Here is a 27,862-nt window from a genome sequence, read left to right on the forward strand (position 1 = left end):
CCTCAGTATAAGAACCCGGATTCCTGCAATGTGCTGAGCACCCTCAGCTCTCATTAGCTTTCCTGGGGGATGAATATACTCAGCATCTCCATCAGATTGTATCCAGGATTTCGCTTACAGAATCGTGCTGTGTATGGAAAAAAGAACTGGCTGATAGAAGGTCAGGAAGCTTTTAGGGAAAAAAATGAATCTCATAGCAGCCAAAGCACGGGCGAGAGCTGAAATGGAATCTGGTAGCCCCCAGCTCGGGCACTGACATCTTGTGTGACCTTGGGCCAGTCACCAAACCCATCTGTGCCTCAATTTTCTCTGCTTTGTGAAGTGAACATGGTACTTGGGGCATTTGCCATTTTAAAAGCCCACAGAACACCCTGCCCGTAGGGAAGAGTCCCATAGAACTTATTAGAACATGACCTTTCCATAGAACTGTGAAAGGGTTATAATTCTCTAGGCTGGTTTTTTTTAAAAGCCTACAGAGAGAATCTAATTTTCTATTCTGGTGTATTTTTACGATCATATTATAAGTATACTCCATATCCTATTCTCTTGATGGTACTTTACCATAGGGCTTATGTCATCTTCCAAATATAGGAAGAAACTGTGGTACCTAGCATCCCAGTGTGTGCAAACTATTGCCTTTTTAATGCTGATCACTGCACCCATCTCAAGGGTGGTTTGTATGTCTATATCAACGTATTCCTAGACCCCTTTGATCTACTCCGGTGAGAAGGAAAGCATGGAGGGTCATCCAGCCTTAAATCTTCTGTAACTCTGAGGCACAAGGCAAGCTGGGAGTCCCTCGATGGTTCCTCGCTACCAAATACCAACTCTGGCAATCCAGAAAGCTGAACGCATCATTGTCTGCCTCGTGTCCAAAGAAATCCCAGCTTCCTTTTGAAGTGCCAATGGGAGTGGATGCAAAGCCAACGGATGGAATTGCTGGTGAATGGAGATTAAACATTTCAGAATAGCACCAACTGACACACCCCTCAAAACCTGTGTTCCTCTGACCCCTTGATCTGTGTGGATTCCCTGATTGACAGCTGCAGCATATGGGTTCCAGTAGGAGGCTTCTCACACAGGCAGAACAATGAAGCAGACGGACAGCCTTACAGGAGGGCTAAACAATAGCTGTCAGTGGGGAAGGCAGGGCTGCTGCATACAGAGGTTCACCACTCCAGCCATTGATTGCCGCTCCCCAGCATGGCAGATGGACAGAATCAGGCTGCTTCAGGCCCTTTTGCTGAGACTAACCCAGTGGGGGAGACAGGGCATGGAGGAGGGGGTGAGGCGAGAGACAATGAGGGAAGAAGAGACGAGAGAGCCGAGGTATGAAATTTTAATGAGAAGTTAATTGCCAAATTCTCCCAACAGGCCGGCATGCTGGTACAGCACCTGGGTGCAGAACTATATGGTGATGAAATCCCCAGAACTCGGATATGTTTGGGATTGATAGAATTTTCTTTATCACGTGTGATTTCTGTTTTATTTTATTTGCAGGCTTTCCCTAACTTTACTCTAGTTTTTGGCTTCCTTCCCGGTCCTTCCTATATACTTTTATTTTTTTACTGTGAAGAGCCAATTTCAGGCTGTCAGGATCAGCCTCTTAATCTTTCTTAACTCCTAGGCTTTTGAGTAGGGAGAGATTTTATTTGTGTGCCAGTTGCTGGCTGCTTTCCTCCCCAGAGGTAGCATCGTTGAATTGGTGGTCAGCATTTTACAATACAATTGTGTGGTGCCTAGCACCTTGGATTCCACCTGGTTGAGGCTTGTAGGTGCTAGAGCAATATAAGGATTTAATAATACTGGATACAATCCGCAAAGTGCTTTGGGATTAAAGGTGCCATTTAGATACGAGCCTGAACCGTAACCTTGGTGAATTTGGGTTCAAATCTGAACTTTGCAAAATTTGGGCAAGTTTAGAGCTGGCTGTTTGGTTTGACCCATGGTAGTGATCAGGCCCAGCCATAGAAATTGAATCCAAATGTCTTGATTTATTTTGGGGGGGAAAGGTGTTTTGGGGTCTCTGGTTTGGGACTAATCCTCACTTACAAAAAGTGTGGAACGATTGTGAGGGGTGCTAGACCTTCCATAGTTTTAAGCTATGACACGGGTTTCCCATTGCAAACCTCTCCTTCATAGCCACCTGCCGCCTAATAATGGGCAAGGAGAAAGGGTATTAGAGATGCTAAAGGGATTTTGAAATAAAAGAAGGGAAATTACCTGGCACAATCACTGTGTTCCGAAGAACAATTGTGAAAGCTGAACTCAACTTCAGAAACAAGTACAAAGGGCTTTTCTCTCCTTTCTGAATACAGAGGACAGAAAATACTGACCTTCCTGAGGCTTTCAGATAGCTGCTGTCTGTAGGAAGGTCTGCTCTCAGGTCCAATTAGACCACCGGGATGAAAGTTTCAAAAGATCCTACCCTTTCCCCTGCCCCCATTTCGCCTAGGTAGTGTGCTGGGATTGTTATACTTTGACCCTGCCACCTGCACAATAATGCAACAAATGTTTTAAGTGGCTTCTTAAAAATGCTTTCAGAGAGGCAGAAAGAATTGCTTTGTGTGTGTATATTACACATTGAGGGGGATGTATGTAGTATAGCTATTAAAATAGAGAGAGTGTGTCTCTGCATAGCAAAATAAGATCCTTTATTATATTATCTATCTTAAGCTGCAATCCTGCAAATTGTTCCAGGTAGGCAGTGCCTGCATGGAACAGCTCACAGGATCGAGGCTCCAACCATCTGCTTACATGCAAGTGATGGCTTTTAACACACGTGACAAAAGATGCTGTTACTGCCAAACAAAATGAGACTGCAGATTTATGGCCTTGAAGTCAGCAACTGGAAACCCAGCTAGCATATAACACGAGAAAGGAAATGAGAGGAAATGGGAATAAAGCAGGAGAGGAAGACACTCCCCAGAAAGTAATTTTTTTCTCTAGTTTCCATTAGGGATTTTTTTTTTTTTTTTTTTTTTTTTTTTTTTTTTGAACCATAAATTTTAACTGTATAAAACTTAATGTTTTTCCTCATTTTAAAAGTGATGCTAAAGCACTGTTCTGTAATTCAATCACTTTTAATTATGTGAATGAAACCCATAAAATAATGCAGTAAGTGTCTTCTCGGGAGCAATAGTAGCAGGAGTTTTACTGTTTCTCCTGCCACTGTAAATAAGCAGAAATCCTGATTGAGATGAAGAATGTCCAAGTGGACCCGATAAGCTGATTTAAAAACAATTCTCCACTGTGGGGTATTTTTTTTTTTTAACTTTATCCCAAGATGATTTTTTACTTATTTTCCATGTTTGTTTTTTTGTTCCAAATCATGGGCCCAGTCCTGCGAAGAGCTGCACTCTGAGAGCTCAGGGCTCAGGAACACCCATTGTGCTCAGGCTACAAGGAAGGAATTTTTTAAATTAGAATTCACTAAGGCCCAATTTCAGGAAATCACTTAAGCACACGCTTCACTTGATGTGATTGGTCCCGTTTTTGATCAATGGAATTACTCAGGTGCTTAAAGTTAAGCGCGTGCTGAAGTACTTTGAGACTCAATCCTGTTCCCATCGAAGCCAATGGTAGAATGCCTGTTGAGTTCACTGGTGCAGGAGCAAGCCCTTGCTATATAAGGATGAGGACTGACTTACAGGCTTTGCTGAATCTGGACTAAAAGCCATATTCTGAAGTGAGATGGGCCTGAATCAAGCCCCTATGAGCCAGGATAGTCTAATCCTGGGACAGGTTGGAACCACATCTGGATCTAGATTTACTGCTTGGACCCAGTGAGGATTAAGTTGCAGCATCTTTTGTGTAACCCACCTGCCTAGTAGGGAGGTATCTCTTCACAAGATCTTTTGCGGGGAGGGGGTTGGGTAGGAGTGAGTTGTCTGGGTTATTGTCACTAGGTTGATTTAACACTCCACTTCCAGAAGTTTCTGTAAGTCTCAGGTTGCATGGGGAGTATAAGGAGGGCGGGGCAGGGCAGGGCAGCAGATGAACCAGGAAAGGGATGCAAGGTTTTGGTAACTCAGCTGCCCAGTGACAGGGTGAAGACTAGATCCCCCCATCTTGAGGCAAGCTGTTCAAGGACAGAACGTGCAAACTGCAGGTCTTTTAAACTCCACCCTGTGTGGAGAAACACAGAATCAAAGGCGTGCTGATCTACCGTTATCATCCTTCTGGTTTTCCAGCTGGGTAAGTGGACGACTGCATCTGAAATTCCATAGTGGCCTTTAATAACCTGCATGCATGAGACAGGGAAGTGCAGGGACCTACAGCCCGATACCTAGAACTAGAATGCATGCAGGAAGATCACATGTGATGCAAGTACTGCAGTTGCACAGCTCTGCACAATAATAAATACAAATTAAAGCTTGATTTTTTTCGTGAGTTTGTTACACTGAGAGAGCTTAAAAGTTGCCTAGACTTATTTCTCCTTCACTGCTAACTCGAGTTGTTTGCAGACATGGTGCTCAGTTTTTATCCTTGTCCTTTACCAAAGAAGATGAAACTTGAGAGCTTGTGAAACTATTAGGAAAAGTGCCTCTCTGAAATGAATTGTAACAAGATATGGTTTGAAGTCTTGTTTCTGTATCATCTCATGAACTGACACAGCTTTTTAATTATCAGGAACTTTTACCCCGTCTTTAGATAGTAAGCTCATCTAGGCAAAGACTGGCTTGTATAAAGCACTTTTTCAACATAGATGTCACCTAGAGGCCAACCAGATTTAGCATCATCCTGCTAGGTGCTGTACAATCATATAGCAAATGACAATCTCTGCCTAAAAGAGCTTACCTTGTTAGCACTTACCCCATAGTAAATAATCAACATGGAGATCTCTCTTTTGATGCATATGAAGAGGTGAATAGACAACTAAAATAATGGGGTAAGACCTGAACAGGTTGCACCTGCAACTCTCCCTAACTTTGGTTAAATATGTCTGAATTGTGTTTGTTTCTTTGTGGAGCCAATTGAATTGTATTTGTCAGAGACTGTATTTGATGAATGTTGTGATGGTTCTTGAATAGCTCTGTTCATTTCTCCAGCTTGTTTTCCTTAGAATAACTGACTTTTAAAAAACAACTTACTTTACCCACTTACTTTAAAACTTACTAATTATGGCTATTTTTGTACATTGCAATCCAGTGATGGGCAGTTTTTGTTACTTATAAGGCCTGCAACTTGCATGAAGTTTACTTTTAGATAGTATTTTGTGTACAACAGTACTTACCTCTGTAGGCATGGGAAATGAATTAATTTGGGGCTAAATATAACTGTATTCCTGGATGTGGTGGTATACATGGATCGGTACTTTCCTGCGCTAAATATTTCCCAGAAGGAGAATAATAGGTTATATTTTTAGCTCGATGAAGCCCACATTCCCTGCCCACAGGTGCAGTTTCCATCTGCCAAAATGCACTGAATATCTGCATGTCTACCTGATATGCACCTACAATCAGTAGATTAGAGGAGCCATTTCTTGTATTTGTACCCACAACAGAACTCTGCAAATAATACACTTTCAAATGCAAAGCCCCATTCCTGGAAACAAATTTTATAAATGCTCTCTGCCAGTATTTAAGGTATTCAGTCCCTGCATTGGATGCATTTGCAAGGTTACACTGAAGTCAGCTCTTCTTCAGGTTATTGTGTCATTAGGGGAGTTTTGATCTTTTCTTGCATCAGTTTCCCTATCTATATAACAGGTAGGACAATATATACCTCACCTTGATATTATGATAATTTTTTAATGTTTGTAAATATTTTGAGAAGTTCAGATAATATATAAGTGCAAACTATTGTTTGGAAGAGGGAAGATTTACTTGGAATTGAAGAAAACGTATATGGATGTATGTCTGCCTTTTACTACAGGGTGGAATGTCTACAATGTCATGTTATGATCATATGGTTAACACCTTGGGTGACTATGATGTCAGATATACTGTGAATGATAGAAAGTCTCCTCCTTGAACCTATAGATGCTGCCCAGCGGGTTTGTAATGACTGCTGCACAAGAATAAAAAGTGAGGCTAATTTTGCTATGGAAAATGTAATTCCTACTTTAAGCCCCGTTGGCTATATATCAGTCACATGATCCTCAGCGAGAATGTGCACCTGCCACTAAAATGTTAATAGTCTCCATTGTTTATATTCTCCTAGAGCAGGAACACAGGAAAATAGTTGCCTTGTCATCTGTCTCAGCTATTCCCATGTGTCAATTTCTTTTTGGCTTACTCTAGTTTAATCTTTTCCCTCCTCCTTTCTCTGTCTAAACATTATTAGCTTTTAAATAGAAAAAAGCTCCAGCTGCAAGGTGCAGATACGCATGTAGATTTCAGAAGGTCTAAAGCTGATGGGTGTTTGGATCCGAGTCTTGATGGGGCCATCTTTGGTATTAAAAGGGACCTACTAAGATTTTTTTTTTTTTTTTAAATGGTTTAAAAAAAAGTCACCACCAGATTTTTTTTTTACACGCTTTACAAATTGCACCTTATCATCAAAAACCTTTTCAGTTTTGATAGCTGAATCGATTAAAATTTGACTTTAATTTTCTCAGTTTATGTCCCTCGCTTAGTCCTGCATTTCTCTCAAGTCAAACAATGAAAATAAAACTTCTGTTGCAATCAGTTTCTCTATTAAGCTCTCTTTCACTAGTGCCATGCTGCAGTATTTGAATTGCAGGGAAGCTTTTATTTGTTTTAGAATCACCTTTTTCCCAAGTTCATGGGAAAATTCCTATTGGAAACTTATTTTTACATAACTTAAACTTGAAGCTAAATTTGCTTGAAATGCCTCGATAATGAATTTTTATAATTAAATCACTTTTTTGTGTTTCAGAGGAGTAGTTATGGGAAAGCAGTGAGTAAGCCGTTAGACACACACACAATATACCTGAGGTTATACAGGTGAGTAAAGGAATTAACATAGAGATGGTTCCTGTGAGTTATGTTGTTGGGTACAAAAATAATCAGTAGAGAAATATGTGTGTGTTGTGGAGGGAGGAAATATACCCTTTTTGTTATGATCTACTGTTAAGTCTCTTTTGAACCATGCACAGATTTAAAGCTGAATTCCCATTTAGGTGTGCTGCATGACGGTAATATGCTATCTGAATTTTCAGTGGGTGGCATAAAACCTCATGCATCACAATGAAAATCTCATCCACTTCTTTTTCCTGTGTCATCATCTGGCCTGCACATTCCTCCCTTGCTGTTACTGGCCATCTGTACCTGTTGTTTGCAGTTGCCCATCCCCTCTTTCTATAATGGTGATCTGGAGGTGGCCGCTTATTTGGGTAATAAGAGCCTCATGCTGCTTGTGCAATGAAGGATGTGAAATTTATGAGAAAGTGGCACAAGTTTGCTTGGATAAATAGGATCTTGAAGCAGAAGGGAGTGTGGGGAGAGCAGGAGAATAAAGGTGGTGATGGTGGAAGGTCACCTTGTTGAGGCGTAGCATGCATGGAATGTAACCTGGGAAACCCAAGCATTGTTGGTAGGATTAACCAATCATACACAAAGTATTGCAATATGCGAAGCTAAATGCTGGAGCTTTCCAAGTAAAACAGTGCACCGATCTTGTGTGCGCATGCATGTGCGCGCTCAGAAAGAAAAGTCATGAAGCTCCCTACAGGAATCTGTGACTTTAAGGTTCAGAGAGAGATAGGGGAAGGAGCCTTATGTCTGATATATCCCAGTTCAAGACAATGGCAAATCTGCCTTTGACTCCAGTGAGGGAAGGATTTTTAGCATGCTCTTTGGAAATACATAGAACCCGCCTCCCAATTGTACATTGCACTGAAAAGTCATGTGGGGTTGCTATTGTTTTAATGCACTTTGATGGTAAAAGCATCTTGGCATTTGGAAAGCGTTCTGGAGCAAGGAATGACAGATGGCAGTATTCCAGGCTATATTCTCCAATCTGGATTGAACATCTTGAGACACATGCAGTTTATCCCATTTTCGGGGGAGGGAAAATATAGCACCAACCAGTTTGAGACATGAACTTGTTTTGAACTCTGGAAAAATATTTGGGGAAATGTAAAAACATAAATGTTCCATCTCATTGTTAATTTTCTATGGATGGGCTGGGGAAGTGGTGTCATGATATGAATGATGCTGGAGAGAGAGCTATGCTTCAGTAGGTTGGATTCCTGTTTGATGGAATCGAAATCTTGCAAGCTGTGACGTTAGAAATCCTGCAAGAGCAACTGACATCAAATTTCTGCTGTCTGAAGCCAAGATCTCACAAATAGCAGATGTGATTTTTGACTCGGTCTAATCTGGAACCAGATCCCCATGGAGATACAGAGTCTGGGTTCCTGGGCCACATGCTGGCTTCCAAGATTTGACCTAGAGGCTTGAAACTTGAGAGGGTGTAAGACCACCCCACAGTGGAAATGATAGAAAGCCCCATCCCTAGCACACTGCCTGCAATGGGGGACAATTTGCTGAACTTTATGGATCCTGGTTTTGCAACTTTAGCTTGTGTGATGTCATGACCATAAAACCAGCCAACATGGCCAACCCAAGGAGAGAAAGATTAATAGATGTAATGTCTCTGGACTTGCCCAGCTGCGTGGATGGGAGCCAAACTCTTCTAGTTTCACAGTTCAGTAATGCTTTATGGTGATGTCTCATGCAATGACATGGCTTTAGTGTCATGACATGGCCTTGAACTGTGATGTGACAGGCTTATGTTTTTGGTTCAGTAGCAAAGGTTACAAAGCTGTAGGACAGGAGTGAATGCAAGCAGGAGGAAGAGCTCATGTTCCCTTGCCTTGAGAGTAGCGACTTGCGTGCCAGGGTCCCATTCTCCATTAATTTCCAGCATGCTCATGTAATTGGGATGTTTCAAAAGTCCCTTGCTTTAAAATTTCAGCCTACAGATTGCTTGAGTCAGCCTCAGTGAGGTGGATTGAGACATCAGAGAGCTACATGGCCAATAACATCTCCCTGTGTGCACATGCCTAAATGCAGCTTCCTTTCTTTGCATTAGTGAAATTCTCTCCACGCTTTCTGTCCCAGTGAGAGGAAAGGCTGTGACAGTGTGGGTTGTGTTCTGCTCTGACATGCAGCCGTAGGCACGCTGCACTGTGTGTCCTGAACAATCCACCCACACGCACAAGCACGGCAGCAGATGTTTTGAGATGCACGGTGAGTCACGCCCACATGCCTGAGATAACAATGGGGCTCTGAGGGATCATGGCTTTAATGTAGGTCTTGTAATTTTGGTGGCGTTTTCTTGTTTGTTAGTGTTCCTGGAAGTGTTTGATTAATAGCTCTGGCAGTGCTATGCAGCCTCACTCCACGCAGTTCTCCCCATGCCACTCGATCCAGACGTGCAGTAACTTTTGCTGTACCTTACTGCTCTGACTCCGCACAGTCATCCTTACTTGGGACCCATCATGGGAACAGCACATTATATGGCAGTTCTGGACAGATGCATGGGTAGAATGATGTTGGGAGGTAAGGGATAACAGCGGATGTTCCAACACTCCTAATGCATATGCATGACATTCAGAACGTCTACTGTTCTGGTCCTGGGATTCTCCTGGGGATCTGACCCCAATCAAGATTCATTGTCTCCATGGGTTAAAGAGAATCAATCTATTGCTCAATCCAACCCCTTTGTTCTTGTTTGACTGCATTTCATTGGCGGATGATGGGGACTCTGGAAAGCATTTTGAGACAATAAAGTCTCACATATTCAAATAAGAATATAATTTAGTGCTAAATAAATCCTATAGTATTCTTGAATATTTGGGTCTACTTTTGGTTGATTAACTTTAAATTGTTTACATTGAATAACCTAAAGATATAAAACAGTTGATTCACGTGAGCGATTGCTGAAATGGATGTAATCACCGGAATATGCCGTTGTCAATAACAGAGGGTACACACCAAAAGTACTCCTATTAAAAACCAGTCCCTTTTATATAAAAAGGCTGAAGAAATAATTTGTAAAACTACATCCAATCTCATGTGGCTTCAGTGTACCATGGAAGTCCTGTAATGCTGTAATTTTTGACCCAGTCCCACAAATTATTCTTTATTTCGACCGTTTGTATTGCGAGAGCTAGATCAGAATACTGTGAGAATGAGCTAAAAAGATCAAAGCTAAAAAACAGAACATAATAAAAAACCTTTAGCAATCTATAACCTGACTGGTGGAATTGGGACGCAGAGGAGCCTTTTTGGTGTAGGCAGAGCTGAGAACAGGGTTGCAAAGCTCATCACGGAATCAGAGCATTGGCCCGAGGGTTGCAGTAGTGCCAGCCCCAAATATTCAAAAATCCTAAATCCAGCTCCCCGAAATCATGAGCCTGTCTTAAAAATCATGGGATCTAAATAATAATTTGTGGGGGGTTTTTTCCCTTCTGGTTTCTGAGCCTGTGGTCCTACTATTTCTCAAGCTTTGCTTTGCAAGCACAAAGACTAGCAATTCTTTTTAAATGAAAGCAGAGGTTCTTATGATCACAGGACTCCCAGAGCTGAGGCTTTAAAACAACCACCAAATATGGGGCGGCTTGTGAAAAAATTGGGCAAACTGGCAATATTGGAGATGGAGGAGTGTGGGAGAGAGGAATACTGGGGTCTGTATTTGCCTTTATAAGTGTTAGATGCCTGGATATGCGGTGACTATGTGCTGAAAATTTAGGTGACAATCCTGCAACTAGATCTGCCCATGTGGCCTCCTGCACCCATGCAGAGACCCACTACAGTCAGTGGGGCCCTGCGTAGTTGTGGGTTTTGAACCCAAGGAGAGCAGTTTGCAGGATTGGGGCATTCAGATCTTCAGTGCATCTGCTGCAGTACCAACCTAACAAATCCACAAGATTTAATATTTAATAGTTATCCCTGGCTCTTACCTAGTGCTTCCGATTGGTGGATCTCAAAGCACTTTATGAAGGAGGCCAGTATCATATCCCCATTGTGTAGGTGGGGAGACTGAGGCACAGGGAGGGGGAAGTGACATACTGAAGGTCACCTAGCAAGCCAGTAGCAGAGCTGGAAATAGAATCCAGTGTTCCCGAGTCCAAGTTCAGTGTTTGTTGCCAGAAGGTGAGAGTATATGCAACACTTAATGGGCCATACATACAGCTGATGTATCACCATTGATATCGGTGGAGTTACACCAGGGATGGATTGGGCCCAGTCTGCTTTTCCTACTTGGAAAATGAAGCATTTTTCTTGAGGCTGGGATTTTGAGGCTCTTAAGGGATTTAAGTACCCAACTGTCCCTGAATCCCAGTGACTATCAGTCTCCTCTCTCCCTTAAGTGGGTTTGAAATCCTAAGTATTTAATCTTTTGCGAGATGATCCTATTGATCCGCTTGGACTTTCTCTGCTTCATAAACAACTGGACTTGGTAGATACCTACATAGCAATGGGGGCCAATCCACGACCTTTTATTTGCTCTGAGGGTGAAATTCAAGCCTGTGCAGATGGCACCAGACCTGCACGTTGCTAGTCCTGCCAGGGCTTTTGTTACATTGGGCTTTCATGGGTTCTAGTTCTTTGATGGCTAAAGATACCCTAAAATGTGTGCTGGGGTGGCGGTGGAGATGGTTACTCTTTGTAAGCTAAAAAAATTCTACCCGTGCATCTGTCTAGAACTGCTATATATTTTGCTGTTCCCATGATGGAAGCTAAAAAAACTATGATACATGTGGGACTGATTCCCCCCCCCCCCCCCCCCTTTGATTTTGCTGGGGGACCTTTGGGAGATCTCAGATTTTCATTCATTGTGAGCTCTGTAGTAGTTAATGCTAACAAAGTTTGGGAGACGTGTTCAACCTCATGCTTAGGGGTTTCTGATGATCTTTATTAGAGTTTAGGAGGAGATCTAGTATGGGGGGCAGGGTATCCCATCACTGCCTTTCTTATGCCTCTGAGGTGCTGGTGATTGTTGGAGAGTAGGCCTAGATGGACATTGGTTCTTATATGGTCTGGCAGTTACGTTCTTAACACCTTTATCGAAGCCATGACAGTGGTGAGATCTCTGAACCGGTGAATTTCACAGGTGGCTATTATGCAGTCCCATTAATGCTCTACATTTGAAAGCTTTCATTTGAGACAATGGTGGTAGCTATCTGGAGCCAAATAATCCCATGCTATGTTGGAAGGAGGAGGGCTAGTATCTTGGTATCTGGTAATACCAAGGGTGATGTAACACAGCAGATTCCAGTAGTATGAGGGGAATGGAAAGATCCTGCGTGGTTGCTCCTGTTTACTAGTGTATATTTTTTCAGTTGGGTTTTCCCACATGTACTGCCCTGTACAGGAAGTTAGGCAGTGAACTTAATCATAGCTCATGAATATTCTTCCTTTGTAGGATGCTTTTCCCCACAGGCAGTTAGCCATGGTATCTAGAACTACAGAAACGGAGGCTATCATCTCTGTTGCCTGTGGCTGTATTGTTCCCTGCGGTGCGTTCTCCAGGACAGTGCCGTTTGGCTTTCAGTTCACCCAAGGACTTCTTCCTTTGTAGGATGCTTTTCCCCAAGGCAGTTAGCCTATCTAGAACTACAGAAACGGAGGCTATCATCTCTGTTGCCCCATTGTTCCCTTGCGTTCTCCAGGACAGTGCCGTTTGGCTTTCAGTTCACCCAAGGACTAAGCCTCCCCCATTTCCCAGGGGAGACTAGTCTGTGGATTAAACCCCAGGCATTGCTCCCTTTTTTCCCCTGATGGATAGAGCCCTGTGCGTATACAAAATTCATATCTGCTTCCAATCCGCGATCTGCAAAAATCATCCGCGGATGCAGTACCTGAGGATATGCGGCAGATATCTGCAGATTTGCAGGGCTCTGCTAATGGACTTTGGCTTTTAACGGCATTCAGGGACAGCTGAAGCCCAAGCAGCGTTCAGAGCTGCAGCAACTGATTAATCGTCCATGAATCTGGGTTTTCCCTGCCTGCCAAATGACCTAACCTTGCACCACTCTCTCATTTGTGCAAAGAAAGAGGAAATATCCCATAGAAATAGGTCTTGGGATATTCCGCCGTGTCTTAATGTTGGGTATTAGCTCCAAGACAGCTGTCTAGATGGCTTCCACTGATGCCCAATATTTATAACACTATTCAAGACACAGTCATAACTCAGATATGATGCAATCTCCGATGAGTTAAATTATCCCTTTAACAGGGCTTTCTTATCCTCCTTTGCGTTGTCTTTTAATCCACATTACTGGCTTTTAAAAAAACAACAAAAAAAAACAAACCCTAGGGTTGGTGAAATGTTCCCCATTGTGAAAATGCCATAGGATATTGGATTTGTTGACGTGACAGTGTATGGTTGTGTCTCGCAGATGTACCTGCGTGCCTCAAAAGACACTTATGTATGGGAAGATGAAACACAACTAAATGCCCAGTGTTCTGATCTTTAACCTGCAGAGCCAAATTCTGCCATCATCTATATCAGGGCAGCCTAAATGACTTCAGTATGATTCTTAGGTGTGACTGGAGTGGGAGGGGGGAATTTGTGGAAGGCGCAAACCTTAGTGCTCAGGCAAAATTTCCGCTAGTTTCTATAGGGAGTTTCAGTGGATTCCTAAAATGTTCCTGATGTCATGCCCTAGAAAGCACTAACCTGAAGTCTCCCAGTTTCAGGAGTGGCTGTAGAAATAATTCTGAACTGCAGTAGCCCTAATTAGAGCAGGTTTTAAAATCTGCTTGCTTAAAAAACCATTGGAAAGGTTCCCGTGAGCTGAATATGTGCAGGGCTCCTCTGGTGTGTAGGAGCTGCATAGGTGCAAGACTCTCCTCAATGCTATTTCATGTCATCTGTTTGTGTGCCATTCTACCCACGCGGAGGTTCAACGCCATGTCTAAGTACTGCTTTTAAACCCTCAAAATAGGACTGGTGCACAGGCCTCTGTTGCCCGTCTGCACATGGGTGAATTTTTCCATTTTGAAATCTGATCTAGTTCCCATTTAAGGGAATTTTTTCCATTATCTTTAGTGGGAGTAAGATCAGGGCCTTACTCTTGATACTTGTCAGCACCAGTAGGGCCAGTTCTGTCTTCCACTACAGCTGACACTGGAGTTAATGGGAGCTCTGCTTGCAGATCGGAAGGCAGAACTGGGCCTATTGACTTCATTAATAAGAGTGTTAGGGAGGACAGGATTTATCTCATGAGTAAAACTCATCTGTGTGTCAAAAGTATCATTAGAAGAGGGCCATGTGGTCTAGTGTTTAGAACAAAGGAGTAGGAGCCAGAAGGCTCCCAGCTAAGACATTAACTCACTGCATGACCCCAGGAAAGTCTCTTGACCTTCAGTACCTCAGCCAGTCGAGCTGGAAAATTGAGTAAAAAGCAGAAAGCTTCCTGACAAAGAGAAGCTACAGCTGAGCTCAGCTTTCCTTGATCCATAAATGACAAAATATTCCTGTTCCCTTGTAATATACTGTATGGTGTTCACACAATATAATGGTAGAAGAATAATTGTTACTGGCTGTCAGCTCTGCCGAAATACATTGTATGGGATTTCATTAGCTCTTTGAACCATTCGCAGCATAGCTTTCCTCAGTGAAAGTAGCACTACTTTTATAGTCACAAATAAACATTGTTATTTTATTTAATGTGGTTGGTTAGTGAGTGAGTTTTTTAAGCATCTTTTGTATTATTATACAGGTAGTTTTTTGCAAAAAACCCCCCAAAACATCCTATTGCTTTTGTTCCACAAAATTGTTGTTTTCACTCTTCTTTATTCATTAGTTCTGAGTAACTTAATCAGTAGGCACAGCATGATGTTCCTGCCGCCATCCTGAAATGGATATCCAATTTCTTCATGTTATTCCTGATCAGAGTTGAGTTAGGATGAATATTTGTATACAAAATGATGAGTGGGATTGTGAAAATAGTAAACCTAAGTTTCGTATCTAATCCCTCAGGGTTTGTAGAGATTATTTGCTGCTCTTCACCTGCTTCTAGCCTTCTCAACAGAGTAATTGAGTACAAGCAGAAAGATTTCCTTGCAGCATTTGGAATTTTTACTTTGGATGTTGATCATTGGTTGGGCTTTAAATTGTAAGTATAGTGGACATAGCCCCCAGTAACCCTTCATCTGATACTCAGGGCCATGTTTTCAAGAGTTCAGTATGAATCATTTAGCTATGTTGCAACAGGAGCTGCTGGCTGCAGAGTTGTTTGGGGCAGATTTGAAGTCACAGGTGCAGAGCACTTGAAAATCTGTCCTCCATATTTCTGACTGACTCCATTAAGGTGCTGTAAGGCCCTGATCCTGCATAAGGGGTTAGTCAATATGGATCCGACGGCAGGATCAGAGTCTGCTTTTGGTGCCTCTTTGGGAAATCCCTTTGGTTGAGTACAGAGAGGATGCTTTAGTTGAACTACTCCAGATGGGTATCCAGGCAATGGAGAGCAGAATTTGATCAATGATGCCTTTTTTTAAAAAGGTACTCCAGGTCTTAAATCTTTGTTTTCATATCTCTAGCTCAGGCAATTCTTATAGCAAACTAGGTGACTCCTACTAAAGGGGGATTCTGCTGCAGGATAGGGGAGCAGTATGACCTGATGGAGAACAGGCCAGGAAGCCAGGATTTGGGGAGTTCTAATCCTGCCTCTGACACTGATTCATGGTGTGGCTTCAGACAGGTTTCTTGTCTTCCTCTGTGCCCGCTTTCCCCATCTGCAAAGTGGGGAAGATGTTACTAACCTAGCTCATGGGGCGATGGGTGTTGTGCAGATGAAGTAGTGACTGTTGATGTAAATCACTTTGGTAGATAAGGTTCTAAATCTTCAGTTCATATAAATCTTTGAGCATTCTGATTGTGTCATCAAATGACTAGGAGTCAGTGAAGATACAAGAGGACTCTGGAGCACTCGAATACTAAGAATGTACGCTGTTTGGGGCAAAGGCTCTCTTACTGTGTGTATGTATAGTGCCTAGCGTAATGGGACTCAGATCCTTGATTTGGAGTCTCTCTGAGCTACGCTGGTACCAACAATTACAGACTGAAAATGGCTTCTCTCCTCAGCCCAAAAAATAAGGAAATGTGGACCAGAGAGAGTTCTATAAACAGCTCATGAATTTGTGGCTTGTGTTTATTTTGCAGTTGAGAATCCGAGAAGCCCAGCTACTGTGGCAAGAGGTCAGCTTGCCATATTGAAGGACAGTGGAAGCAAAATACTATCCAGACATTCAAAATGGTAATGAAAAAGTACCTCCTAACCTACACAGGAGTAGTGTGTGCTCTGTACTTTCATCACATCATCAGAGCCATTGAAGTTCCCCTGGATCGTAAGTTTATAGATTTATTTTCAACTTTCTCTAAAAATCTCCATTCAGATGGCTGGAGAGCCATGTGGTTTAATGGTGGAGTGTAGAACTCAGGAGCCAGAGGGACCCTGGGTTTTCCAATCCGGGCTGAGCCACTCATTCACCTTGTGACCTTGGGCAAGTCGCTTGACCTCTTTGTGCTTTAATCAATTTGACTGGAAGGTTGGCTAAAGGATGGAAACGAGATGCGCCCTCAGAGCTAAGCTTTTCTTGGTAAAGAAGTAAGGGCATGATAAATATTAGCTGGCTCCATTGTATCAAATGCAGCAGCGCAGGATTCCTGGCATTTTCCTGGAACCTGTCACATGAGAACTCTGATAGCTTTTGCTGTTGAACGGGCTGGAGAGGAGTTGCAAAGAGGGAAGAACAGGAGTCAAGGTGAGCCCTCCCCGCAAAGTCAGCATCTTAAAGCCCTGTTCCGGTGCCAGCATTTATCTCCTGTTTGGGACGCTTAGCTAAGCCATTTTGATTTTGGAGCTGTTGGAGCACTTGTTTAGGGGAGGACCGGACGCCAGCTTGGGTCCCAGTCCTGCAGTGACTGCACACGGGAAGATCTTTGTGCCGCAAGTGCTGTTTTCTATAATTCCCACAGGACTGACGGCCTTGGGCGTGGAGCTTAACAGGATGTATTGACACTGCTCATGGGTGAGCAAGGAGGGGCTAACTCTCTCCTTCTGGCTCGGGGAAGGTGCAGATGTCTGCAGAAATTTGCAGGATAGCTAACACGCTTCTCTCCATAGTGCAATATAAGAGGAGTGGGGGCTCATTTTGACAGTCAGGGAGGAAGTATGCTGGAGCTGAGAAGAAAACCAGGGGAGAGGAGAGTTTCCTCCTCTTCATTCCCACTTAATGGAAGATGCTTATGTTGTACTCGACTGAGGAAAACCCTGTCATATTTGTTTTGGCACTGATAGATGTTTGAACTCCTCCAAGATACACGGATCCTCTCCTGCCGTTCTTATGTGCTTTTATTCACTGTAATTACCCTTCATCGCCAGCAGAAACATGGATCCACCCTAATGGGTTTTACTTAAAGATAAGAGCACTTCCATCCTACCGGTTGCTGCTGTGTGAAGGCACTAGCTGACATGCCACTGATAATTGAGAGACTCTAAAGATGTATGATATGGACAATTACCATGGAGACTGTGTACAGGGTGCTCCTTCATGGAGAAGAGAATCTCATTAGCGGTCCTCCCAGGCAGACACTGTCATTGAGAAGTAGATAGGCCTGGTCCCAGCAGGAGGAGGAAACTGGGTTATCGGGAAGATTGTATATAGAACTCTGCAATTTTTATCCCCCCTCCATCAGGCAATTTTGGGTTAATTATTAGACAAATTTTATATTCTATTCAGGAGGATAAATATGGGGGGAAATGCAGGGTAATAAAATTGCTGATGAACCATTTTGTTAAGCTGTCTAACACCAGTGTTTAGAAAATGTATGACCTTGTTTTTTCATATTCTAACCATGGTGTTGTCTAGTGGTTAGAGCATAGCAAAGGTGTCATTGGCTCATAAATTCTATTCCAGGCTCTGCCACTTGGGTCAGTTACTTAGCCTCTCTGTGCCTCAGTTTCCCCCACTGTAAATGAGGGCGTTGTTGTTAATCACCCCCCACCTCACAGAATTGATTGTGACTTTGAAGCACATGGGAATCCTTTTATGAATGGTGCTGTAGAAGAGTACCTTATCATTGAGGCTTAACTTGAGGCTACGGTAGCATGGCACTTCCTGATAAGAGAGGTTTTACCCTTTACAGTGTAATATTGGTCAGCCTTAGACGCTCTGGTCATACAAGTTATACTCTCAAATGCTTTCCTGGCTTACATGATCAAGGGAGGGGGAAATGAAAAGCTGTGGGCAGGAGATGATTGAGGTGCTTTTACATGAAGTTTTGTAAAGAAGCGGAAAGATGTAGGATGGCTCCACGAGGCAGGAGCTGCAGCTGTCAATGCAGCTCTCTCACCAACTGGGTAGGTGAGTGGATGCAGGGCCCTCATTCAGCAAGGTGCTTCAGCATGTGTCTGTCTTGAAGCACAGGAATAACCTTGACTTCTGTGGGATTGTTGGCATGCTTAAAGTTAGTCACGTGCTTAAGTCTGTTGCTGAAACAGAGCCTAGATGTGGAGAGAGACTGGACAGGATAAAAAAGAGCCAAGGTGTGCGAGGAAGGCTTGGAGTGAATTCACAGTGACTTTTAAAACTAGAGAGGGCAGTTTTTAATGGGATCTTTAAATGGATGAAGAGCCAGTGATGGGAGTGAGGCATGCTCTTCATGAATGTTTGAGAATGAGAGATCCAAACTTTCACACAGGTCATGGATGTTTTGGTTTGAACTGCTTGGTGGTGACATAGGCTGCTTGATCTAAAGGTATCGGTTTTGACGAAATTTTGATGGGGAAGGTTTGAGAGCAAAAGAGAGATGGACAGGCACACACTTCCCTTGTTGCCTTCCATAGCCTGGCGATTAGGGTATTAGCATGGGACCAGGGACCCACACTCAAGTCCCTGCTCTGGCTACTTCTGGGATGAGAAACTCGGTTTAGGTGACATTGGTGTTGTTTTAACACGCGCACTGTGCTTTGCTGTTCCCAGCAATGAGAATGTATTTTGCGTGCACACAGGCATCTGACGAAGTGGGTTTCTGCCCACGAAAGCTTATGCCCAAATAAATTTGTTAGTCTTTAAGGTGTCCCAGAACTCTCGCTGTTTTGCTAAAAACAGACTAACATGGCTACCCCCCTGGAACTTGGCGCACACAGATGATTGTGTTGCTTTTCAGTCCCTACTTTAAGAACTTAGAGCTCTTCCAGAACTGTGAGCCCCCTGAAACGGAAGTAGAAGCAGCACAGCCACACACAACCAAATGGATTTCAAAAGAGCTTCCTGCTGCTGTTGCTTGTGCCTTGTATGCAGGAAGGAGTCATTTTGCCTAGTTAAGTGTAATGTGGCCAGTTACTACTTAACCCAATTTTGCTTTTGCGTTCTAGTCCATGTTGTTTGTTTGTTTGTTTGTTGGACAAGACGTAGCATATATTGGAATAAGTCGTCTCTCTCTTTTAAATGGACTCTAAACCTTCTCACGTTAATACAACAACTGTTTAACCCTTAGTTAACTTCACAAAATGTATAATAGTTTAGCCTTAACAAGGTCTTTTATTTTTTACTGCTTTTAATACAATTTGTAAAGAAATATAACAAGTTACATTGCTTTCAATAAGCAACTAAACCAAGACTGTTAAAAATCCACATAAATCAGCAAATCTCCATAAAAGCCTAACTAGGACCCTCTAAAATTAACTCTGTGGTTCTTGCCTTGTGTTACAGTAGTCCCAAAGGCATGTCTGGGATCAGTGCTTCATTGTGCTAGGTGCTGTACAAACGTATCTAAAAACACTTAATAGCTGAGGGAGAAGTCTCCCTGCTATTGAGTAATTTTGATTAGTTTGGATACGGTTATTTGTCTTCCGTTTTTTACTAAACAAAAGCTTTCCTAGACTCTTCTGCCCCTTTCTTCTGTTGAGTCTTGCTTACTGAGCCCAAAGTCTCATGGAGACATTGCGGAATGTGGAGCTGGGATTCTCCTACTCCCCCAAAGTTTTGGAGCTTCATGCTCTGATGTGAGGACAGTGCAAGTGTCACATCTCAGCACACCAGCGATGCACCCTGGGGAGGAAAGGAAGTTGTCCATGGACCATTGTGCTAGAACTCATTTCCTACAGCTTGGAAGCTGTATCTTTCACATGCTTGGTTGGTTCTCCAGCAATTTGTGCCCCACTTGCTGTGTTCAGCTTTCTCTTTACATGGGAAAAGCTTCTAGTGGTTTAGCTCTTACAACCAGGAGAAGGACGTAGGCTATGTAACTGCCTCCTTGTCCCCCTTCACCCTGGTGATTCCTCATGTCTTGGCAGAGAGCCAGCCGTAAGTATCTATTTAAACAGATAAATGAAGAGCTTAATAGGCCTCTCATGGTTCAGCTCTGGAAATAGACCCTGACACAGGGCTGCAGGGAGGGCAGGTTCATTAGCCACGATGTCTCCCTTGGAAGTTAATGTGCTGTAAGATCCCTAGCTCAGGTATGGTATTTTACAGGTGCCTGGGTTGCTTTCGGCTTTTATTTAGAAAGCCAAATCAATACTTATTAACCCCTGCAGTAGCCCCCTTATTGGCTGGCATAAGGGGCTCACTAACTGGCTTTTGAATTGGCCACCAGTTCGGGTCCAGACCTGTTGAGTGGTGAAAAGCTATCCCTGTCCGATGGCTGCTCAGTGTCCCGCGTGATGTGCGGTCATTGGTTTTCAGTCTAGTTGCTAGAGGAAAAGTATCTCTGTGCCAACCACCACCGCTTTGTTGGCAGACACAGCAGCTGAGGCCAAGGACAGAATTTGCCCAAGAGACTGAACTACTTTCTTATCCTTAAAGGCAGTCCATCCAACTCAGGGAAAGGGCATATTGGTGGCAGGGGGATGAGACATTTGCTCTGGCAGGGCCAATTCTGTACTGATCCCATGGGTAACCAAAGCTCATCAGTCTCCAGATCTGCCAGGTTGTCACCATTCAAAAGCACTAAACTCACACACACAGTTTATAAAAGGCAGGTTGGGGGAAAGTGGCCTGGGACACGTCATCCTCATTGTGAATATGAGAGAATCCTGTTTCTGATAGAGGGATTTTTCGCAGGTTAAGTGGGTTAGAAGGTATTTGCCTGGTTTACTCTAAAATGACCGTGTTTGGATATTGACATATTTGTAGTCCCTATGATAGCTATGTTGTGTGTAAAATGTGCTGGATTTTTTTTTCAATTAACCTTCTTTGTTTCTTTTTTTATAATGCTTACACTTCGGAACTAACAGCAAATATTCAGAGCGAATGTAAGTCCTACCATTACCTTGTTTTTTGTATATGAGCCCCCCTCTTCAATTCTGAAATAGACCCACCAGTGGGCATTGCTTGGCGTGAAATCCATGGAGCTGCAGCATGAGCAATCTCTGAATGGCTTGTGATGGCAAGGCAGGGAAAAGCTGACTCCACTGATGCAGAATCTGCATTGGAGAAGGATGCAGTAGGAAGATTGATTTGAAGGGAATGAGCCATTCTTTGGAGGCAGGGAATCTGGCCGCTGTCCTGCCTCCTCAGACTGGTCTGATTGATCCACTGCATCATCTGTATATTGGCCCGCTGGCTGAGACATCTGCAAATGGTTGACCAATCCTAACCCAGTGCTGCCTCTAAAAGGGCCCCCTCCTAGGACAAAAGTTTGATCTCCATTATGCCGACATAAATCCATTGACTCTAATGGAGTGACTCTGGATTGACACTAGATTAGTGTCTGGCTCCTAATTTTAAATCCGGGCCAGTAAATGACTGGAACCTGATGCTGTAAATTGCAGATGCTTCTAATGGCTCTTTCGGGTGAGCGTGTCTACAGTGTAGGTCAGAGCTGGAAATACGGGCCATAGACACAGCCTACCTTCTTCCCAGGCAGCGGTTCTCAAATCTTCAGGGAGGCTCTCTGTTGTTGGTTGGTGTGGTTTTCTTTTTGTTAATGGTGGTGTAGACAGACTCCTTTACAATTTTCTCTTGCAGTGAGATTTTCTCATCTTCTCACTATCCTCCTAGCACCGTTTTTCTGCTTCCAACCTAATTCCCTGCCTTCCCACTGACTTCCTAACGTAGCTTTCCCCTTCAGCAGTGGGCAGTTGGTGCCTTTGAATTTGAAAACGGCCCCAAGGCCTGTGCTCCTGGTTTACACAATATCTCCTTGAAATTACTGTGTGTGCATAGAACATGTGGAGCACATATCTGCTGTAAGGGCAACAAGGGAAATACTCCTGTCTCATTGAGTAGCTCAGAGCTGACTGCATAGCTCAGCTCCGTGCCCCAGCAAAAGTTTAATATTGCAACACAAACACTAACACGGTGGAGAATTATTGCTAAAAATCTATTTCAGAAGAGAACTGCATTTGCTTTGCTGACCCTGCTAAATAAGACATGCATGTCAGATCAATTTCATTCACCAAATTAGTAATGAACAAGTATCTCCTCTTTAAGCCATTACCAGTTCTGGGGGTAAGAGACTAGGGTTCGGATGTCAGGTTCTGATCCCCAGTTATTCTGCTGCAAAGCAGGGATAAATCCCTTGAAGTCCCTGGAGCTATATGGTGTTAAATACAGAGTGATGGCTCAGAATCTGACCCTAAACTGGGCATTAGTATAGTCTTTAGTCTTCCTAAGCCTTACCCCCTCCTCACTGTTTTTTTTTCTCTGTGTCCTTTGCAGTGCCTCAGCCCCCTACGATCACAAAGCAGTCTGTGAAGGACTATATTGTAGACCCAAGGGATAACATATTCATTGAATGTGAAGGCAAAGGGAATCCTGTCCCTACGTAAGTACATTTTAAAGTTCTTATGACCTCGAGATTCTGCTGTTTTTGAGATGCAGCAAAGACAGGAATATGATCTAGAGATGTTCTTGAGCTGAACACCAGAGAGTCTTTCTGGGTACCTCACGTGTAAATTGGCCCAGCTCCACTGCAGTCAGTGAGCCGGGCTAGTTTGTACCAGCAGAGAATTTGGCCCCTTTCCTTCCACAGTACAGCACTTAGCCCTGGAATTTAGACGCTATGGAAGTGAGGGCCATATAAATACCCAAATCGATTTCATGTGGAAATGCGCATGGGGTGAGAGCCTGGCACTCAATGAGCGCTTGGCCCTGGCAGACTGTATGGAAGAGCAACCAATTCCATGTCAGGATTTCTTCTTAGATAGGCCAGTAAATGGATCATGTGTTAAATGTAACTGCATCGTAGCTGATAAGGCGCTTCCTGTGTGGCCGTAGCACATGGTTACGTAACACATGCATGTACAACATTGGCAGCTTTTCATGGACACGGAATGGAAAGTTCTTCAACGTGGCCAAGGATCCGAAGGTGTCAATGCAGCGCAGGTCGGGGACGCTGGTCATCGACTTCCGTGGCGGTGGGAGGCCGGAGGACTATGAGGGGGAATACCAATGCTCTGCTCGAAACGAGTACGGGACGGCGCTCTCCAGCAAAATCCTCCTGCAGGTTTCCAGTGAGTCATGTGGTCTTGTCACCCCGTCTCAGGACTGTGCCAGGCAGTCTATAGCCTTGGGCAGCTGAATGGCTCTGGTTTGGGATGTCATGGGTTTGCAGGATGTCAGGTTTGCAGAAAATGGGAGGGAAATATTGGCCACCCAAATGCCCCAGCTTGCTTCACTTGCAGCATGTGTATGTTTCATTTATTTAATTCAGCCTTACAAACAGACTAGAGATGTAGAGCGGTAATAAAATACCCATTACCTGCATTGGCTGGTAGGTCTCTCTTCCTGTCCTTCTCACCCCTGTGTCCAACCACCCAACTGCGATTACCGTATCCTTTTGAACCTCCAGTATGCCAGGGTGCATCAGAGACACATTGGTTTGTAATCAGTCACAGTGGATAGCAATCTCAGCTGCTGGAGCAGGCCACATAATCCAGTGGCTAGAAAGCAGAGCTGGGAGTCCAGAGAGCTGGGTTCTCTTCCCTTCTGTACCGCTAACCTGCTGTGCAACCATGCCTGAGTCGCTTTGCTCCTGTGTGCCTCGGTTTCCCTATCTGTCCTATAGGGGTGACGACACTTTACAGGAGGGAGTTGTCGTGAAGCTTAATTCATGAACAGGGTTTGTACAACACTTAGAGATGCTCTGATAGAAGTAGTTTTCAGAGGCTGAAATATGGAGCCAGAACACGTGAACCTTGCAAGAAACCTATGTATGTAAAAATAAAATTGCATCAGGGCCTTTCCATTGAAACCAGGCCAGGTCCTCTGAGAGGGCGATATGATTTAAAAACCGAATCTCTCCCAATATATTCCCTTCAGCTCCATGTCCGCTGTGTCTCTCACATCTTCTTTTGATTGCAGGATCTCCCTTGTGGCCGAAGGAACATTTAGACCTCGTGGAGATTGATGAAGGTGCCCCGCTGACTTTAAGATGCAGCCCACCCCCTGGGCTGCCTCCTCCTGTTATCTTCTGGATGAGCAGCTGTAAGTTGGGACAGTGGTCAGATGGCCAGGGCTCCCTGGACCGTTCAAATCTTCTGACCAATCGTGATACGTATTTGAACACAGAACGTCAACTTTTGTTTTTTCCCTGTTCTACTTACAGCAGAAGTGGAGTTGATGCTTTCTGGCAGAGGTCAAGGGTTCTCAGCCTCATGTTTTTTGTTTTTGTTTTTGTTCTGTGACCCACAAAATGGTGGGAAATCACGTCACAGCCCACCACATCCTACAATCCTCTCCTTGCAGGAATTGTAGGGTTTAGGTGATGGTATGAGTTTTTGGCCACTTTGTAGTTCACAGGTTTTAAAAAGATGGGAATGGAATGGGTGGGGGAGGGATTGGCTGGGAGTGGAAGCTAGATAAATTGAGACTAGAAATAAGGTGCACGTTTTTAACAGCGAGTAATTAAGCATTGGAACCACTTGCCGAAGGTGGTGGGGGATTGGATGCTTTTACTAAAAGATCTGTTCTAGTTCAATTGGACTTGAAGCAGGGAAGTCCCATGGCCCGTATTATGCAGGAGGTCTGACTAGAGGATCCCAGTGCTTCTTCTGGCCTTAAAAATCTGACATTGTAGGGGTGTAGTGCTACTAGGGTCGGATGGGGCGCTGTTGCTCTGGGGGTGGCTGTTGAAGCTGGAGGAAGGAGTGTGGGGGCTGGAGTGTGCTGCTGGATGGAGTAAGGGGCCTGAGAGTTGGCCAAAAATGTGAGCATCTGCTCCAACTAGGCCTGGTGATGGCAGCAGCTTGAAAGCTATGGGGCAAATCACCTTGTACAATGATGAGGAGTGCCTTGCTCGCATGTGGACCCAGCTCTTGAAAATCCCTCCCATGAATTCCTTTCGAAACCAGCGAGCTCTTGTAATCCAAGAGAGTCCCTTCCAGCAGGCCAGGGGGGCTGTGTGAGTCTCAAGTCCGTGAGGGGCCCGGCAGCCTCCACAGAGCCGTATTTTGTTTTCTTCATAGAGTGTTTCATGCCCGGGTCAAGAACGGGTTTGAACTCATCAGCTCTTGTTGGACTTCGATGACCCTGCCTCAGTTAAGCATTTGCTGCCTCCTCCGGCTGCTTTCCCAGAAGATAAACCAGTTGTTTTAAGGCAGATGTTAAGGAGGCCAGCAGCGCTGGGGCTTTTGTTTTGAATTCCTCTTTTCTCTCTCTCAGCCATGGAGCCAATCCACCAAGACAAGCGCGTCTCCCAGGGCCAGAACGGCGACTTATACTTCTCCAACGTTTTGCTGCAGGACGCCCAGACTGACTACAGCTGTAATGCACGCTTCCACTTCACCCACACCATCCAGCAGAAAAACCCTTACACCCTCAAGGTCCAAACCAGTAAGTGTTGCCTTGACCTGTTGGGCTGGTGCTTCTTTAAGTCTTTCTGCATGGGCTCTCCTCCGAATCGTGCCGTCAGTAACATCCAGAGAAGGCATTCCTTGGAGCTCTGAGATCTCTCTGGGCAGGGAATTCTTTCCATAACATGGTTTAGAATAACATAAGAATTGGTTGTTGAAGGTAACAGTAGCACTTGGACCACTAACCTAAAGGCAGGCATGCTGATGTCCCTCTAATGCTTTAAACTTCACCAGCTGATCAGGTGAAGCAGGTCTGTAGCTGATTAAGTAACACAGAAACAGCTTCAACAGAGATGAGAAGTGTCTGGCCTCTGGAGGGGAGCTTTATGTATATATGTAGGTGGAGATCAGTTGGTTTAGTTTCCAGGCTTCATATGTGAGAAATAGCTTGGGTTTGCTCAAAGATGCTCACAACGAATCCAGGATTCAGGTTATTTCCTTTGGTATAGACTGCAGTTCTTCTATGCTTGCATTTTAACCACACAGAACTTGTTCCTGAGCAAGCCTGAGTGAATGCAGAAATACAGGCAAGAATGTGGTAATGAGCCCGGGGCAGCTGGGGACCCTTAAAACATGCGGGACCACATTTTGTTCTTGGTGCAAGCTCATTGAGATTTCACCAGCGTAATTGAGAGCAGAATTATACTGGGCCCAATTCAGATCCGTTCTAATTTGGTGCAACTAATTTGATTTCAATGGAGTTTCACCTGCTTAGGCTGGGCCTGAATTTAGCCCATTGTTGCTGTTATCGGGTAGAGAAGATATTATGCCTCCTGAACTCTGAGGTGACTGGCATATGTAGTCTCCTCATTAAACCCAGGCACTGCACAGCATAAGGCTAAAGTATTTATAAACAATAAGATGCTGTTTAGCTGCGCGATTCGCACTCATGTTAATAGATTTACCCTGCGGAGCCCAAGCGATTGCATGGAAAATTTGTGCTGGTTTGCAGGTGACCTCAGTTTCAACCCATAGAAGGGCATCCTCTCTAAGGGCAAGAGAAGCACGTCTATAATTCACTCTAACTACATAATGAGAAGTCTCCTGAGAAGATATTGAGGCTGGAGATGGGCAAACTCCAAACCAGATTATGTCACTAATCTCATTCAGAGTCTTTTGCTGACTGTAAAATCCTTTTCCCCACTGCAGTGATCGTAGGCTAGGCAGTCCCTGATTTGTTTCTGAATATTTATTTTGCTCCTAGGTGTAAGATCTATTTATCTGGTAGCTCAGCATCTCAAAGGAGCCAGGGGACAAGATGGAGAAATATATGTGCTAGTTCCTGGCACCAGTATTCTCTTCTCTGGTCTAAAAGATTGGTTATGGATTGGTTCATGGAGGAAGGCAGGTCGCCAATGCTGATGGATTTCACTGCAGGTGTGCTGGAGGAAACTTGACGAGAGATCATAGTTCTGCTCACCAGTGGGTGTGGCAATTTTGTAAAGGAGGGAGTAAGAGAGGGAATGAGGAATGGAGATCTTTACATCGTAAGCCCTCAAGGTTTGTCTGTTCCTGTGTATATATACAGCACCTAGGACAGTCTCGGTTGAGGCAAGCACAATAGCACCTTAATTTGAGAGCAAGAAGCCTAGGTACTCCTGGTGTACACTTGCACTATGGATTGTCTCAGTACTGAAGTATAAAGGTGAAGGCCTAAGGCCTTGTAACAATAATTAGAGGGGGACAGATGATAACAGAAAGTGAGCATGGTGTTTGAAAACTCCTGGTCAGATCAGGGTCTCCTGGAAGAAGCTCTGTATAAGGAAATAGCAGTGAGAGCAGCATGACCAGGCTGCAAGTCTAATGTAGTGAGTTCCGGGCTGTACGCTGCGGGAAGACCACACAAGCAATGGGTCAGAGACTTTGCTGTGCGTTTCTGTTCTCATGAAACTGAATAATGAACATCCCAGCTAAAACCAATTACTGTTCGACCTCCAGCTTGGTCTTTCAAGTTTGCCGCTTATCTCCATTCAGAGTCAGCAGAAGCTGAGTCCAATTCCTCCCTGCTGCCCATTTGCTTTCTCAACAACCTCTCCATTCCATGCATGCACATCTCCTTTTATTTCAACCTCCCAGTCGCAGCAGCTTGGCAGCTTTTCCCGTAGCCAGAGGAGAGAGTCAGTCTTTGCATGC

At 44.0% G+C, this 27,862-nt stretch overlaps 1 protein-coding gene across 1 annotated transcript in view; it reads left to right on the forward strand.

The window, feature by feature from the left end:
* The window catches only part of NFASC (neurofascin), a 172,393-nt gene that overhangs the window by 67,079 nt on the left and 77,452 nt on the right, over window positions 1-27,862 (forward strand). Inside the window, exons 6-10 of the mRNA XM_067531697.1 lie at window positions 16,090-16,274; window positions 22,596-22,701; window positions 23,193-23,389; window positions 24,240-24,362; window positions 25,539-25,709. Of these exons, the coding sequence (XP_067387798.1) occupies window positions 16,181-16,274; window positions 22,596-22,701; window positions 23,193-23,389; window positions 24,240-24,362; window positions 25,539-25,709 (691 nt within the window). The 5' untranslated portion in view covers window positions 16,090-16,180. The remainder of the gene's footprint in view (window positions 1-16,089; window positions 16,275-22,595; window positions 22,702-23,192; window positions 23,390-24,239; window positions 24,363-25,538; window positions 25,710-27,862) is intronic.

Source organism: Emydura macquarii, unplaced genomic scaffold (assembly GCF_026122565.2).
Source record: "Emydura macquarii macquarii isolate MOO-44397 ecotype Brisbane River unplaced genomic scaffold, CSIRO-AGI_Emac_v2 contig_3220, whole genome shotgun sequence".
NCBI classification, from domain to species: Eukaryota; Metazoa; Chordata; order Testudines; family Chelidae; genus Emydura; species Emydura macquarii.